The sequence below is a fragment of the Lithobates pipiens genome, unplaced genomic scaffold (genome assembly GCF_037356315.1).
Source record: "Lithobates pipiens isolate NorthernLeopardFrog02 unplaced genomic scaffold, aLitPip1_a1.2 Scaffold_18, whole genome shotgun sequence".
In the NCBI taxonomy this organism is placed as follows: domain Eukaryota; kingdom Metazoa; phylum Chordata; class Amphibia; order Anura; family Ranidae; genus Lithobates; species Lithobates pipiens.
In genome coordinates this window covers 191,310,872-191,324,317 of record NW_027507758.1, presented here as the reverse complement: position 1 = coordinate 191,324,317, position 13,446 = coordinate 191,310,872, and the positions used below count along the sequence as shown (strand labels likewise).

The following is a 13,446-nucleotide window of genomic DNA, read 5'->3' as shown; positions in this document are numbered from 1 at the left end:
TGCCCCACAGCCCCCCCCCCCGTTTTACTCACCTGAGCTCTTCGTTCCCTCGGCGGAGATGCGCTCTTCCCCTTTACCCGGGGTTCTTGGCTCTTGATTGTATAGATTGATAGCAGTGCAGCCATTGTCTCCCGCTGCTGTCAATCAAATCCAATGACGCAGGTGCTGGTGGGGGTGGGGCCGATTCTGCCATTCTGTGTCTATAGATGCAAATGCTGGACTCGGGAGCGCGCCCGCAAGGTAAGCCCCCCCCCCCAGAGCACTTCTCCCAGAAGACAATGATGGGGGCCACTCTTTGCAAAATAAACTGCACAGTGGACGTAAGTATGATATTATTTGTTATTTAAAAAAAAAAAAATAGGGTTTACAAACCCTTTAACACCACATACTTGTTGGCAAATTATGTAGGTATGGAAATTAAAATCTGACAGTATGGCCAGGACATTTTGGTATAACTTAACAGAAAATATTTTTTTTTACTCACTTGTATTTGTAAGTGCGATAATGCTTTCACTAGCAGCACTCACTGACCTGGGTATGGTACCTGTATTTAAGTAAAAAAACAAATAATTACCATATTTATTTAACAAATCAGATCATGCTTTATTGTTATTTTTTGCCTTCTTCTGGAGCAAATATGAGTATAGGATGGTGTATATGGAGGTTTTCTATTAGTTAGTTTCCTTTCTTTTCTATTGGTTGAAGTAGATGAACTTGTGTCTTTTTTCAGCCTGACTAACTATGTAACTATACAATTGATTTACTAAAACTGGAGAGTGCAAAATCTGGTACAGGTCTGCATAGAAACCAGCTTCCATGTTTTTTTTTTTTGTCAAAATGTAATTGAACAAGCTTAAGATAGAAGTCGATTAGCTACCATGCACAGTTACACCACATTTTGCACTCTCCAGTTTTAGTAAATCAACCTCTATGTAAACTAAAATTTTGGATTTTTTTCCTCACGGTCAGTGAGGCCAAATATGAAGGGTAAATCTTATGCCCCATACACACGATCGGATTTTCCGACAACAAAACCGTGGATTTTTTTCCGAAGGATGTTGCCTCAAACTTGTCTATACACAATGTCTCACAAATGTGGGCCCAAAATTCCGAACGTGAGAACACAGTGACATACAAGACATACGACGAGCCGAGAAAAGGCAAGTTCAATAGCCAGTGCGGCTCCTTCTGCTTGATTCTGAGCATGTGTAAACTTTTTGTGAGAAGGACATATGTACACACGATCGGACTTTCCGACAACAAGTTGGAAAAAATCTGACAGATTTTGTGGTCGGAATGTCTGACCGTGTGTGTGGGACATAAGAGATTTCTGAAGCTGAAGATTTTTCCTGCTTTTAGCTAAACTGTATTTTGCAACAGAAGGACATGTATTTTTTACTCTCTTTTTTCTTTTGAAATGATTTTGTCTTTTTTTTTGCCCTGGAAGGTAAAGGGCGGTGGTGGTGGGAGGGTTACTTTACCCTTTGCTTGCTTCAGGCTGCAAAGTTTATAGCTTTATTTAATCGGTTCTCTAGAAGAATAAAGTAATCACTTCTTTAAAAGGACAACAAACTACAACTCACATTCCTTTGCGCACTACATTTTTCACTGGCTCTGTCCTAATGTGTTACCCTCTGAGAACATAACATGGTCATGACATAACGCGTTAGGGTGGAGCCAGGTACGTCAGTGCGACAAACCCAGAAGTAAAAAAAGGGTTTTGCTTACAGTTCGACTGCTGAACTGTATATCTTAAGGGGAAAGTGTATTGGTTTTTATTGTAGTACACCAATATAGCGCAAAAAGAAATGTGAGTGCATATATGTTTTATTAATAAAATTAGTTTTTTTTATGGCAGAGAGAACCATCATTTTTTGTTTTGATTTCCTCTTGAGCATCTAATATTGAGGAAGGTAAAATATAAACTATACAGAAGAAATCCCTTACCCTGATAAACCTTAAGGAGCATCAGGAGAGCTTGGAAAGGTGATTGAGTGGCCAACATATATCAGAAGACTGTGGCTGAGAGTGTGGCATCCATTTTCCCCTTAAAGGGGAAGGCACATTCTGACCTATTGTACCTGTAGGTCTATTAACTAGGTGAGAATCTGGAGTGAATGGTGGTAGAGCACAAGGGGAGTCACACATATCACACTGAAAGTGAATGAGGAGCACAATAAACACAAAATGAACTATATGAACTTTTATTTGTACATTATAATCACTGTGTTTGCAAATTTTTATTATAACAGTTTATTGTTTATTATCATTATCTGTAAGTTATATTATAGTGGGGGTATATTGGTAATATTGCAGTACTGCTATTTTCTATGCATGCACTGTATAGTATAAGTACAAGTATAACTGTACCTTTCTCACATGATGATGTCTGGACTAGGTTGTTATAATTCTGATTAGCCATCGTGGTCTCAGAATGGCTGGATTTCTGGGCTTGGGTTGTATTCTCTTCCTTCTGGATTCTTCTAGGAAGAATAACAGTCACTGCAAACACATTATCATCTCACAACATAAATAAACAAAAAGCATAAAAAGGGAATTTCAAAAATTTTCAGACAAATATGTGTATCCACCATAGTCTTCAAATCCCTTTTATTCAACATTTTCTAGGTCAGTTATTGACTAAAAAGGGAAGCTGGAGGGTCAATATGTCAGCTAGGTAATACAAATTCAAAATGATTTCACAAATTGTATTATAGTATAAGCAAAATCTAGTGTCTGTGTAGTCATTTCACTTTGCTTCATTTACTACAGTGCGCACTTTAAGTAATTCTATGAAGACAGCTATTTCTGTAGAGATGAATTATAACTAAAATACAAAAAACACCAATGAATGAAGTTATGTATTTTTACTTATTATATTATTGTTATAATACAGGATTTCTATGGCACCAACAGTTTGTGTAGTGCTTTACAATATAAAGGAGACAATACAGTAACAATACAATTCAATACAAGAGGGTTAGGGGGGCACTGCTCAATTCATTTTAATTCTTTATTTAAATATTTAATGCATTTTAAATATACATTGTATAAATACCTGCATTTACCTAGTAGTGTTGGGCGAATGGTTCAAGCATGAATTCAGGCTGAACATTGGCTGTTTGCCCGTTCAGTGAACACCCGATCACGCCATCATGCACTGCGCACCGCACAGTGTATTGGAAGCCATGATTGGCTGAAGCAATAAAGGATTTGCCCAATCAGGGCACAGAACACTGTCAAAGCCATGATTAGAGAAAGCAATGATGGCTGTGCCTACAATGCCTTGAAAAAGTATTCATACCCCTTGAAATTTTCCACATCGTCATGTTACAACCAAAAACGTGCAAAGTGTGGCATGTATTTATGTTCAGCCCCCTTTACTCTGATACCCCCTAACTAAAATCTAGTAGAACCAATTGCCTTTATAAGTCATCTTATTAGTAGAGTCCATCTTTGTGCAATTTAAACTCAGTATAAATACAGCTGTTCTGTGAACCCCTTAGAGGTTTGTTAGAGAACCTTAGTGAACATCATGAAGACCAAGGAACACACTAGACAGGTCAGGGATAAAGTTGTAGAGAAGTTTAAAGTAGGGTTAGGTTATAAAAAAATATCCCAAGATTAGAACATCTCACGGAGCACTGTTCAATCCATCATCCAAAAATGGAAATAGTATGGTACAACTGCAAACCTACCAAGACATGCCCGTTCACCTAAACTGACAGACCGGGTAAGAAACAAATTAATCAGAGAAGCAGCCAAGAGGCCCATGATAACTCTGGAGGAGCTGCAGAGATCCAAAGCTCAGGTGGGAGGATCTGTCCAAATGGCAACTATTAGTCGTGCACTCCACAAATCTGGCCGTTATGGAAGAGTGGCAAGAAGAAAGCCATTTTTGAAAGAAAACCATAAGAAGTGTCGTTTGCATTTTGCAAGAAGCTATGCTGGAAACACAGCAAACGTGTGGAAGAAGGTGCTCTGGTCAGATGAGACCAAAATGTAACTTTTTGGCCTCAAATCAAAATGCTCTCTGTGGCGGAAAACTAACACTGCACATCACCCTGAACACACTATCCCCACCGTGAAACATGGCGGTGGAAGCATGATGTTGTGGGGATGCTTTTATTCAGAAGGGACAGAAAAGCTGGTAAGAGTTGATGGGAAGATGGATGGAGCCAAATACAGGGCAATCTTAGAAGAACACCTGTAATGCCCCATACACGCGATCAGAAATTCGGCTAGCAAAAGACCAATGAGAGCTTTTGTGCGGAAAATGTGATTGTGTGCTGCACCGAGATAGAGAGCACTGACACCAGCACTGTGTTAGAGTTCACTGACACCACACCAGCCCTGTGATAGAGAGCACTGGCACCACACCAGCACCGAGATAGAGAGCACTGACACCAGCACCATGATAGAGAGCACTGACACCACACCAGCACCAAGATAGGGAGCACTGACACCACACCAGCACTGAGATAGAGAGAGAGCACTGACACCAGCACTGAGATAGAGAGAGTGCACTGACACCAGCATCGTGATAGGGAGCACTGACACCAGCACTGAGATAGAGAACACTGACACCAGCACCGAGATAGAGAGCACTGACGCCAGCACTGTGATAGAGAGCACTGACACCAGCACTGTGATAGAGAGCACTGACACCAGCACCGTGATAGAGAGCACTGAGATCACACCAGCACCGAGATAGAAAGCACTGACACCACACCAGCACCGAGACAGAGAGAGAGAGCACTGACACCAGCACCGAGACCTTAAAAGGACCTTTGTGAACCTAGTAGTAGCTAGCTAGTAGCTAGTGAATTGCAGACTGTCCCTGCTCCAAACACCAAACTGTCCTTCCCTACACTGAGAAACGACAGCTGCAGAATCGGTCAGCAGCACTGCATGCAGTGCAGTATAATATGCTTTCTATATTTGAAATAAAGTATATTATACGTGTATTACATCCCTATATACTGTACACCTATACCAGTCCTTAAAAGGACCTTTGTGGACCTAGTAGCTAGTGAATTGCAGACTGTCCCTGCTCCAAACACCAAACTGTCCTTCCCTACACTGAGAAAAGACAGCTGCAGAATCGGTCAGCACTCAGCTCAGCAGCACAGCAGTGCAGTATAATATGCTTTCTATATTTGAAAGAAAGTATGTTATATGAGTATTACAACCCTATATACTGTAAACCTATACCAGTCCTTAAAAGGACCTTTGTGGACCTAGTAGCTAGTGAATTGCAGACTGTCCCTGCTCCAAACACCAAACTGTCCCTCCCTACACTGATAAAAGACAGCTGCAGAATTGGTCAGCATTCAGCTCAGCAGCACAGCAGTGCACCATAATATACTTTCTATATTTGAAAGAAAGTATATTATAAGTGTATTACAACCTTATATACTGTACACCTATACCAGTCCTTAAAAGGACTTTTGTGGACCTAATAGTAATAGCTAGTGATTAGACTGACTGTCCCTGCTCCACACAGCGTCCTTTCCCTACACTGACAAAAGACAGAATGTAAAATGGCTGCCAGATCAGGTCTATTTATAAGGTAGGGGGTATGTCCATGTGCTGAAATGTCTCAATTGGCTGTCCTGTACCCCATGATGGATGTGTCATGGGTCAAAGTTCTTCACAATGTAAACGCATAACGAGCAAAATTCGCCGCGAACCGACCGCCGGGCGAACCGCAAGGTGATCTCTAGTGCTAAGTATACCTTTTGTTTCATTCTCATAGGGTAGAAAAGACTCGCTCCGTCGGAGGACAACATGAACCCCCAACCTCTTCAAGAAGTGGAGCAGAGTATTGTGGTACCTCAGGATGTGGAGTAAAACCAAGGAGATTGAACAAAGACTAAAATCAACATGATTGATGTACTAGGGAGAATCTAAATCCTAAAAAGATTCCTGTTTTTTTTTTCTAAAATTTTTATCTAAAGTTTTAATACAGTTTAAAAGCCAAATTTGGAAGATGCACACATTGTGTCAACATATGCTATCTGCCATCAGGGGATTTCAATGTACGCGTTTTGTGGTTGCAACCCCTTCCTCCCAACTCTAGTAGGTGAGAGGAAGTGGTTGCCCCCTCAAAACAAAACACGTCCATTGATCCCCCATGATGGGAGATAGCATATGTTGACATTAGGTATGTAATCAGAAAGGAAATCCCCATTTTGACTCACAATTTGTGTGCATATTCTAAATTTGCCTTTTTTTTGTAAGTTCCAGAGTTGCGTATGTTATGTTTGCCTGTTTCTGAATTTTTTTTAAACTTTCAAGGTAAAACTTTGAAAAAAAAAGATGTGTTTTTTTTACTGCCAAATGTTCTATAAAACGCATGTGAATGTGCACGGAGTAAAAGGCTTTCTACTCAACAATGTGTGGCTTCTTCTTTCAATGCTCAATAACACTTTTTGTATTAAGTTGGTGTTCACAGTGACAATGGGTGTTATTTAAATAATGTGAAAACCACTTGGCACTACAAGTGCACTAGGAGAACCTAAGAGACAGATAAAAGAAACACAAGCAGTAAATCCAAATTAAGATTTTATCAGATCAATTTTTTTATTTAAAAAATATTTACAAATTAGCTGGCATAGCAATGGCCCCCCTACCTATAAAATATTCCACACATTTTTCACATACTTCACGGGCGCTTTGGGGGGGGCAAGCCAAGATGGACAGCTTCCAGGGCCGTCAGTGTTGGTTCCCGAAGTCCGGCCTCAGGCCCAACTGAGGCTATATAATTTGGAGTATTACTTTTTAAAAAGTTGTGCTGAATGCAGCAGCATAATGTGGTTCAGTTTGTACTCCGCCAAGTTGATTGCCGTTAGAAATAGGCAGAACCGGCTGGCCATTATCCCAAAGGTATTTTCCATGACTCTTCGGGCTCTGGCCGGTAATTGAAAAGCGTCTTCTCCGGGGTGAGGGACCTCTGGGGGAATGGTCTCATCACGTGATTGCCCAGACCAAATGCTTCATCAGCAATAAAAACAAACGGAAGTCCTTCGACATTCTCTTCCGCAGGTGGCAATCCCAAGCCACCGCTCTGGAGACGTCTGTACAACTCGGTCTGGGCAAAGACATCTGGCCATTTGTCCCCACGTCCACATTGAGAAACTCATATGTCGCCGACACCACCACCATCAACACGATACTATGAAACCCCTTATAGTAAAAATAGTATGACCCCGAATGGGGTGGTGGGATGATGTGGACGTGTTTCCCCTCTATTGCCCCTCCACAGTTGGGAAAGTCCCAACAATGAGCAAAGTGGGATGCCACAGTCTGCCATTCCTGTGGCATTGAAGGAAACTGTGGAGTCAAAACAGAATTTTTTTATTTTATTTTGCAAGCATATTAGACATAAACAATCTTGGCCAATATCAGTATGACATTGATTTTAATGCGTATCTAAAGACAAAAAAATAAGGTCCACTTACCAGATTTCTCACCCCCTCTTATGGCCCATTGTCCAAATTTTAGGGGGGGGGGGGGTTTCTAATTGAGTTTGGGAGCCCAAAAAAGCCTCTGGCACTCTGTATGAATTTAAGGACAACAATAACATTTGTACACTTTATTGGGGGTGTTTAGGGTAAAGCAGTACAATGGAGCAGACAAAATACATTGTAAAGTGACAAGGCTAGGTGTGTATGGGCCCAGGATAGCATGCTGGGGAGGTTAATGAAGACAAATATGCATGTAGGCCAAAAAAGGAGCATTAAAAGATTCAAGCATGCATGAGGACAAAGCGGACATTCACACCATATTACAATCAGGGTAATTATGGAATGATGGAATAAATACAAAACATTAACAGACATTAAATACATATAATGTGATTTTTAAAGGATAAAACTTACCCCAATATAGTTCTTCTGCAGGACCTGAATAATAGCAGAATAGGTCTCTGGAATAATGATCCCCAGAGCCTGGGGGGAGATGCCTGTAGAGAACTTGAGGTCCTGTAGACTTCTCCACATCGCCAAGTACCGCAAGGTGGCGACTAGCCTCTGCTCGGGAGTGATGGCTGCTAATATAAGGGGTGAGAAAAGCATCAGGGTTATTCTCCTGGATCTCACGCAGCAGAGGCATATAAGAGAATTGGTCACACTGGAGTAATCAATTCTTGGTCCATGAACTCCTCCCTACCCTGTTCATGGATTGGGCTTGGGTCAAAGTGAGAACCCCAACACCAAGCCCCCGCACAGCACGAAATTTTAGGATGAGTATGTAACCGCAACATGGCTTCAAAGCGGTCGGCTGGTCAGAACGAACTAAACGAATGCACTGAAGAACAGCAAGGCCTGTGAAGAGCGAGCTGAAAATCAGACACGAGCAGACAAGAACGCACTGAAAACAGATATGAACTGACTACACGCACTGAAACCCAGATACAAACGCACAAGCACAAACTGAACAGCAGTAAAGTGATCGGAAATAAGCACTAGTCTGAAAAGCGCGAATCGTCTCTCACCAAACTTCTACTAACACAAGATTAGCAGAAGGAGCCCAAAGGGAGACGCACTGGGTATTGAACTTCCTTTTTCTAGTCCCGTCGTAAGTGTTGTATGTCACTGCGTTCTTGACGGTGGGAATTTGGTGTGACCGTGTGCATGTAAGACAGCTTGAGTAAAATCCCGTTGAAAAAAACATCAGAGCTTTTTCCGACCAAAATTCCGATCTTGTGTACGCGGCATTAGAGTCTGCAAAAGACTTGAGACTTGGGCAGAGGTTCATCTTCCAGCAGGACAACGACCCTAAACATACAGCCAGAGCCACAAATTTCTTCGGACAGTTCCTTCCTAGGTATGTCAATTTGTATAGAGGCAGCGCCTTGTTAATGAGTGTCAGCCGGAGTTGTTTGGTGGGGGGTTGAGCCTGATTCCAGTTAAGGAGGATAGCCTTCCTAGCGTACAGTGAAGTGTAAAAGAAAAATAGCTTTTTCCTCTGGGGGGCTTCAATGAAGTTGCATATGCCCAGGAGAAGGGAAATAGGACTATTCGGAACACTCAGCTTCCCTATGGAATTAATGTCATCCTGGACCAGTTTTCAGAAACTCCTTATCAGTGGACATGACCACACCATGTGGAAGAAATCTGCATCCCCTGATCCACATCTGGGGCATGCTGCTGATCTATCAGAATATATTTTGGTTAACTGCTCTGGGGAATAATAGGCACGATGTGTTGACTGTAAAGTGTATAACTCAACACCGAGTTCACTATACGGACCCCTTATATATTTGTACATGTTGATCATATCCCCCTTTAATCTCTTCTTATCAAGAGTGAATAAATTCAGTTCCTCTAATCTTTCCTCATAGCTGAGCTCCTCAATGCCTCTTATCAGTTTGGTTGCCCTTCTCTGCACTTTCTCCAGTTCCCCAATATCCTTTTTGAGAACTGGTGCCCAAAACTGAACTGCATATTCCAGATGAGGTCTTACTAATGATTTGAGCAGGGGCAAAATTATATCTGTCTCAAGTCCATACCTCTCTTAATAAAAGAAAGGACTTTGCTCGCTTTGGAAACAGCAGCTTGGCATTGCATGCCATTATTGAGCTTATGATCTACCAAAACCCTTAGATCCTTCTCCACTGTGGATACCCCCAGTTGTACTCCCCCTAGTATGTATGATCCATGCATATTTTTAGGACCCAAATGCATAACTTTACATTTATCAACATTAAACCTCATCTGCTACATAGCCACCCAATTAGATGCATTGAGGTCGGCTTGTAAATTGGAGGCACTCTAGTTGGAGTGCAGGAATGAGCTCAGCTGCAAAGTATTGCATCAAAAATTGTAATTACACGCCCCTGTTAAACAGGGGCTGAAAAATTGGGCCTTAGGCACTGGTGCTGGTGCCACAACACTGCAACCCCTCACAGATACTCTAGTTGGAGCACAGGAATGAGCCCTGCTGCAAAGTATTGTATCAAAAATTGTAATTACACGCCCCTGTTAAACGGGGGCTGAAAAATTGGGCCTTAGGCACTGATGCTGGTGCCACAACACTGCAACAACCTCACAGATACTCTAGTTGGAGCACAGGAATGAGCCCTGCTGCATGTGCAGCCGCTGAAGCATGGCCAACGTTGAGTTCCACCTGGTGGGCATGTCACAGATTAGGCTGTTCTTGGGCAGGTTAAATTGCTTTTGGAGGTCAGCCAGCCGAGCACTGGCATTATATGACCGGTGGAAATGCAGACAGACTTTCCTGGCCTGCCTCAGGACATCCTGTAAGCCTGGGTACCTGCCCAAGAACCACTGCACCACCAAGGTAAGGACGTGAGCCAAACAAGGCACATGGGTCAGTTGTCCCTGTCGGAGGGTGGAGAGGAGGTTGGTGCCATTGTTGGCTTAAGCTGGTGTGGGGTCAACCACCTCTCAGCCTGTCCCTGCAGAGCTGACAGAATCTCTGCCCCAGTGTGGCTCCTGTCCCCCAAGCACACCAGAGCAAGCACCACATGGCATCTTTTTGCTGCGTACTTTTGTAGCCCCTTGAACACCTACAGAGCACCGCTGGTTCTGAGGACAAAGCACAGGAAGAGGCCATGGAGGAAGAAGAAGAGGAGGGGGTGGAGGAGAGAGGTGTGTCAGAATCGGCAGTAGTAGCATTTTGGAGGCGTGGTGGCGGAACAACCTCCAACACTACTGCACCTTGTCCTGCATCCTTCCCAGCTGCCAGCAGAGTCGCCCAATGCGTCATGAAAGATAGGTAATGTCCCTGTCCATGCCTGCTGGACCATGAGTCAGCAGTACTATGCACCTTACCGCTGACTGCCCTGTTCAGCAAGGCCAAGACATTGCCTTCCACATGCTGGTAGAGAGTCGGAATCGCCTTCCGTGAGAAAAAGTGCCGTTTGGGAACCTACCAGTCAGTCTACCAACTGAAAAGGCAGCAGCTGAAGTGCTAGCAATTTAGCCAAGCTAGCATTCAACCGCTGGGCATGTGGATGGCTGAGAGTGAACTTCTTTCGGTGGTGCAGCAGCTGGGGCAAGTAACTTTGCCTGGTATAATCTGATGTCGGTGTACCGATAGCAGGTTGCCCGCAAGTACTTGGCTGTGACACACCTAATTCTACAGCTTCATTCCCCTCAGTGCAGGTTTCAGAGAGGACTGAAGGTATAGTGGGGTTGGAAATCCCAGCTGATGAGGAGCAAGGAGAGGTCTGCTTTGTTTGGTAGACAAGAAATAGTGGTGCGCTATACTGTGACAGGGATGGCCCGGCCCCAAGAGATAGTATGCTACATCAGAGATAGAATTATGGGTGCTGTGGCTGAGCAATTATTCAAATATTAGTATAAAGAGACAAACTAGTTTGGCATAGTATAGAGTTAGTTGCTACAAAATGTTTGAAAACATGTACATACATGGCTGTAGCATGTACTCTGTGGGAAAAAAAGGCGATCCCCTGATGAAGTCACGTGACCCGTGGCGAACACGCGTCCGGACGAGAGCTACCGGAAATTACGCATATCGAGCTCGCTGCTCGTTTTTACAGCGCTCATTTTAAATATATGTTTGTGAGTATTTTGTTTGCTTTATTCTTAATAAAAGTCTATTGTTAAATCTACTACAATATGGGGCATCCTTCCTCTATATCTCTCTGATCCCACACCCATGCCAACCGCTGAGGGACCCCCACGCTGAATACCTCAGAGCTACCACTTAAAGGGGCCATACAGCTCAATAGGCAGGATACAAATGCCAGGATTTGGGGATACCACAACTGGACCTTAAAGGGCAAGAGCATCAAGGACCCTAAAGATATACTTGTCACATGCTGTTACCTTACAGCAGTAAGGTAAGGGGACACCCATAACCAGACCACACAGGATCACGAGGGATATACCCATCATCACCAGTATCACTGTTTACTGCATTTTGTTCACAATTATTTGCACTATTGTATGCAAGCGCTGGCACTTTATGCGATTTTTTGGATTTAATCGCCACACCTTGCACATTGTAATGGACATTTGAGATTTCGAATAAGACTTTGTTTTATTTTATTATTGATGTATTACGTTTATGAAGCTTATTCACCTGTATTATAATTTAGCACTGGCACTTTATGCGATTTCGGCAGTTTTTAATAATTGTATTTGAAATTATTTCGCTACATTTTGCACTATTTAAGGACACTTGGATTTATTTTTATATTTTTTTTCATTATATCTTCTATATATATATTAGTCCTTTGTATCCATTTGAAATAAATGTCACAACTTTCATGCTACACCCATGTATATACATGTTTTCAAACATTTTGTAGCAACTAACTCTATGCTATGCCAAACTAGTTTGTCTCTTTATACTAATATTTGAATAATTGCTCAGCCACAGCACCCATAATTCAATCTGTGATGTAGCATACTATCTCTTGGGGCCGGGCCATCCCTGTCACAGTATAGCGCACCACTATTTCTTGTCTACTGTTTTATTTTTCTGGGTTCAGATATCTCCCCCCAGTGTGTGCAGCAGTATGCCCTCTAGTTTCTACCCTGACTAGGCGCAGGAATATTTCTTTATACCACTGCTTTGTTTGGTGTGGGTCTTTTAAGTATGCTTGGCAACGAACTGCATGGCAGGTCAACATATGTCTGGTCAAGCACGTGGTGCCCAAGCGGCTGATGTTTTGGCCACACGAGATACGCTTGAGACAAATGTTGCAAATAGCAGCGGTGCGATCTGATGCACTCATCTCAAAAAAGGCCCACACCAAAGAAATTTTGGAATAAAGTGCAGAGACAGCAGCGCTCTGCGCATGCGGAGCTCTGCGGTGTGATGCAGTTGGTGGGCTGCCCTTAAGCTGGCCCCTGGAGGTCATCCTGCCTCGGAGATCCTCCTCCTCATCCTCTCTCCTATCAGGCACCCACGTGGAGTCAGTGACCTCATCATCCCCTCCCTCCTCATCACTGTAGCAAACCTGGCAGTATGCTGCAGCTGGGGGAACATGACTGCCAGATTGATGTCCTTCTTGACCACCCCCTCGCTCTGGGCTCACGTTACTGCCTTCCTCTAGCTGGGTACCATCATCAGAGCCTTCTGGGCATCTTCCCGGGGCATGTTTTCAACACTGTGGTCAAACAGTTCGGGGGACTCCTCAGGAGGACATGGTGGGGCTAGCGAAGGAGAGACTGATGCCATTGAGCTGAGGGAAGACGCCATGTTGGCAGCTGCTTTGCCAGACAAAGAGAGAATGAGGAGGATAAGGATGGCTTGGTCATCCACTCTACCAAGTCTTCGGCATGTTTCGGCTCAACGAGGCCAGCTTCCAAAAAACACGGCCACGTGCTGATGAGAATGCACCATGTCCACGACCAGCACTGTTGCCTCTAGACACAGAGCCTGCTTGCCCTCTTTTATTGGCTCGTGACTGTCTGCCTCTCCTTGTTGGCCTTCCAGACATACTAA

General features: G+C 43.4%; 1 protein-coding gene across 1 annotated transcript in view; it reads right to left on the bottom strand.

The window, feature by feature from the left end:
• Positions 1-13,446, bottom strand: part of ARHGEF33 (Rho guanine nucleotide exchange factor 33) — a 282,191-nt gene that overhangs the window by 140,277 nt on the left and 128,468 nt on the right. Inside the window, exons 5-6 of the mRNA XM_077486478.1 lie at positions 2,371-2,480; positions 485-544 (exon numbers count right to left, since the gene is read on the bottom strand). Of these exons, the coding sequence (XP_077342604.1) occupies positions 485-544; positions 2,371-2,480 (170 nt within the window). The remainder of the gene's footprint in view (positions 1-484; positions 545-2,370; positions 2,481-13,446) is intronic.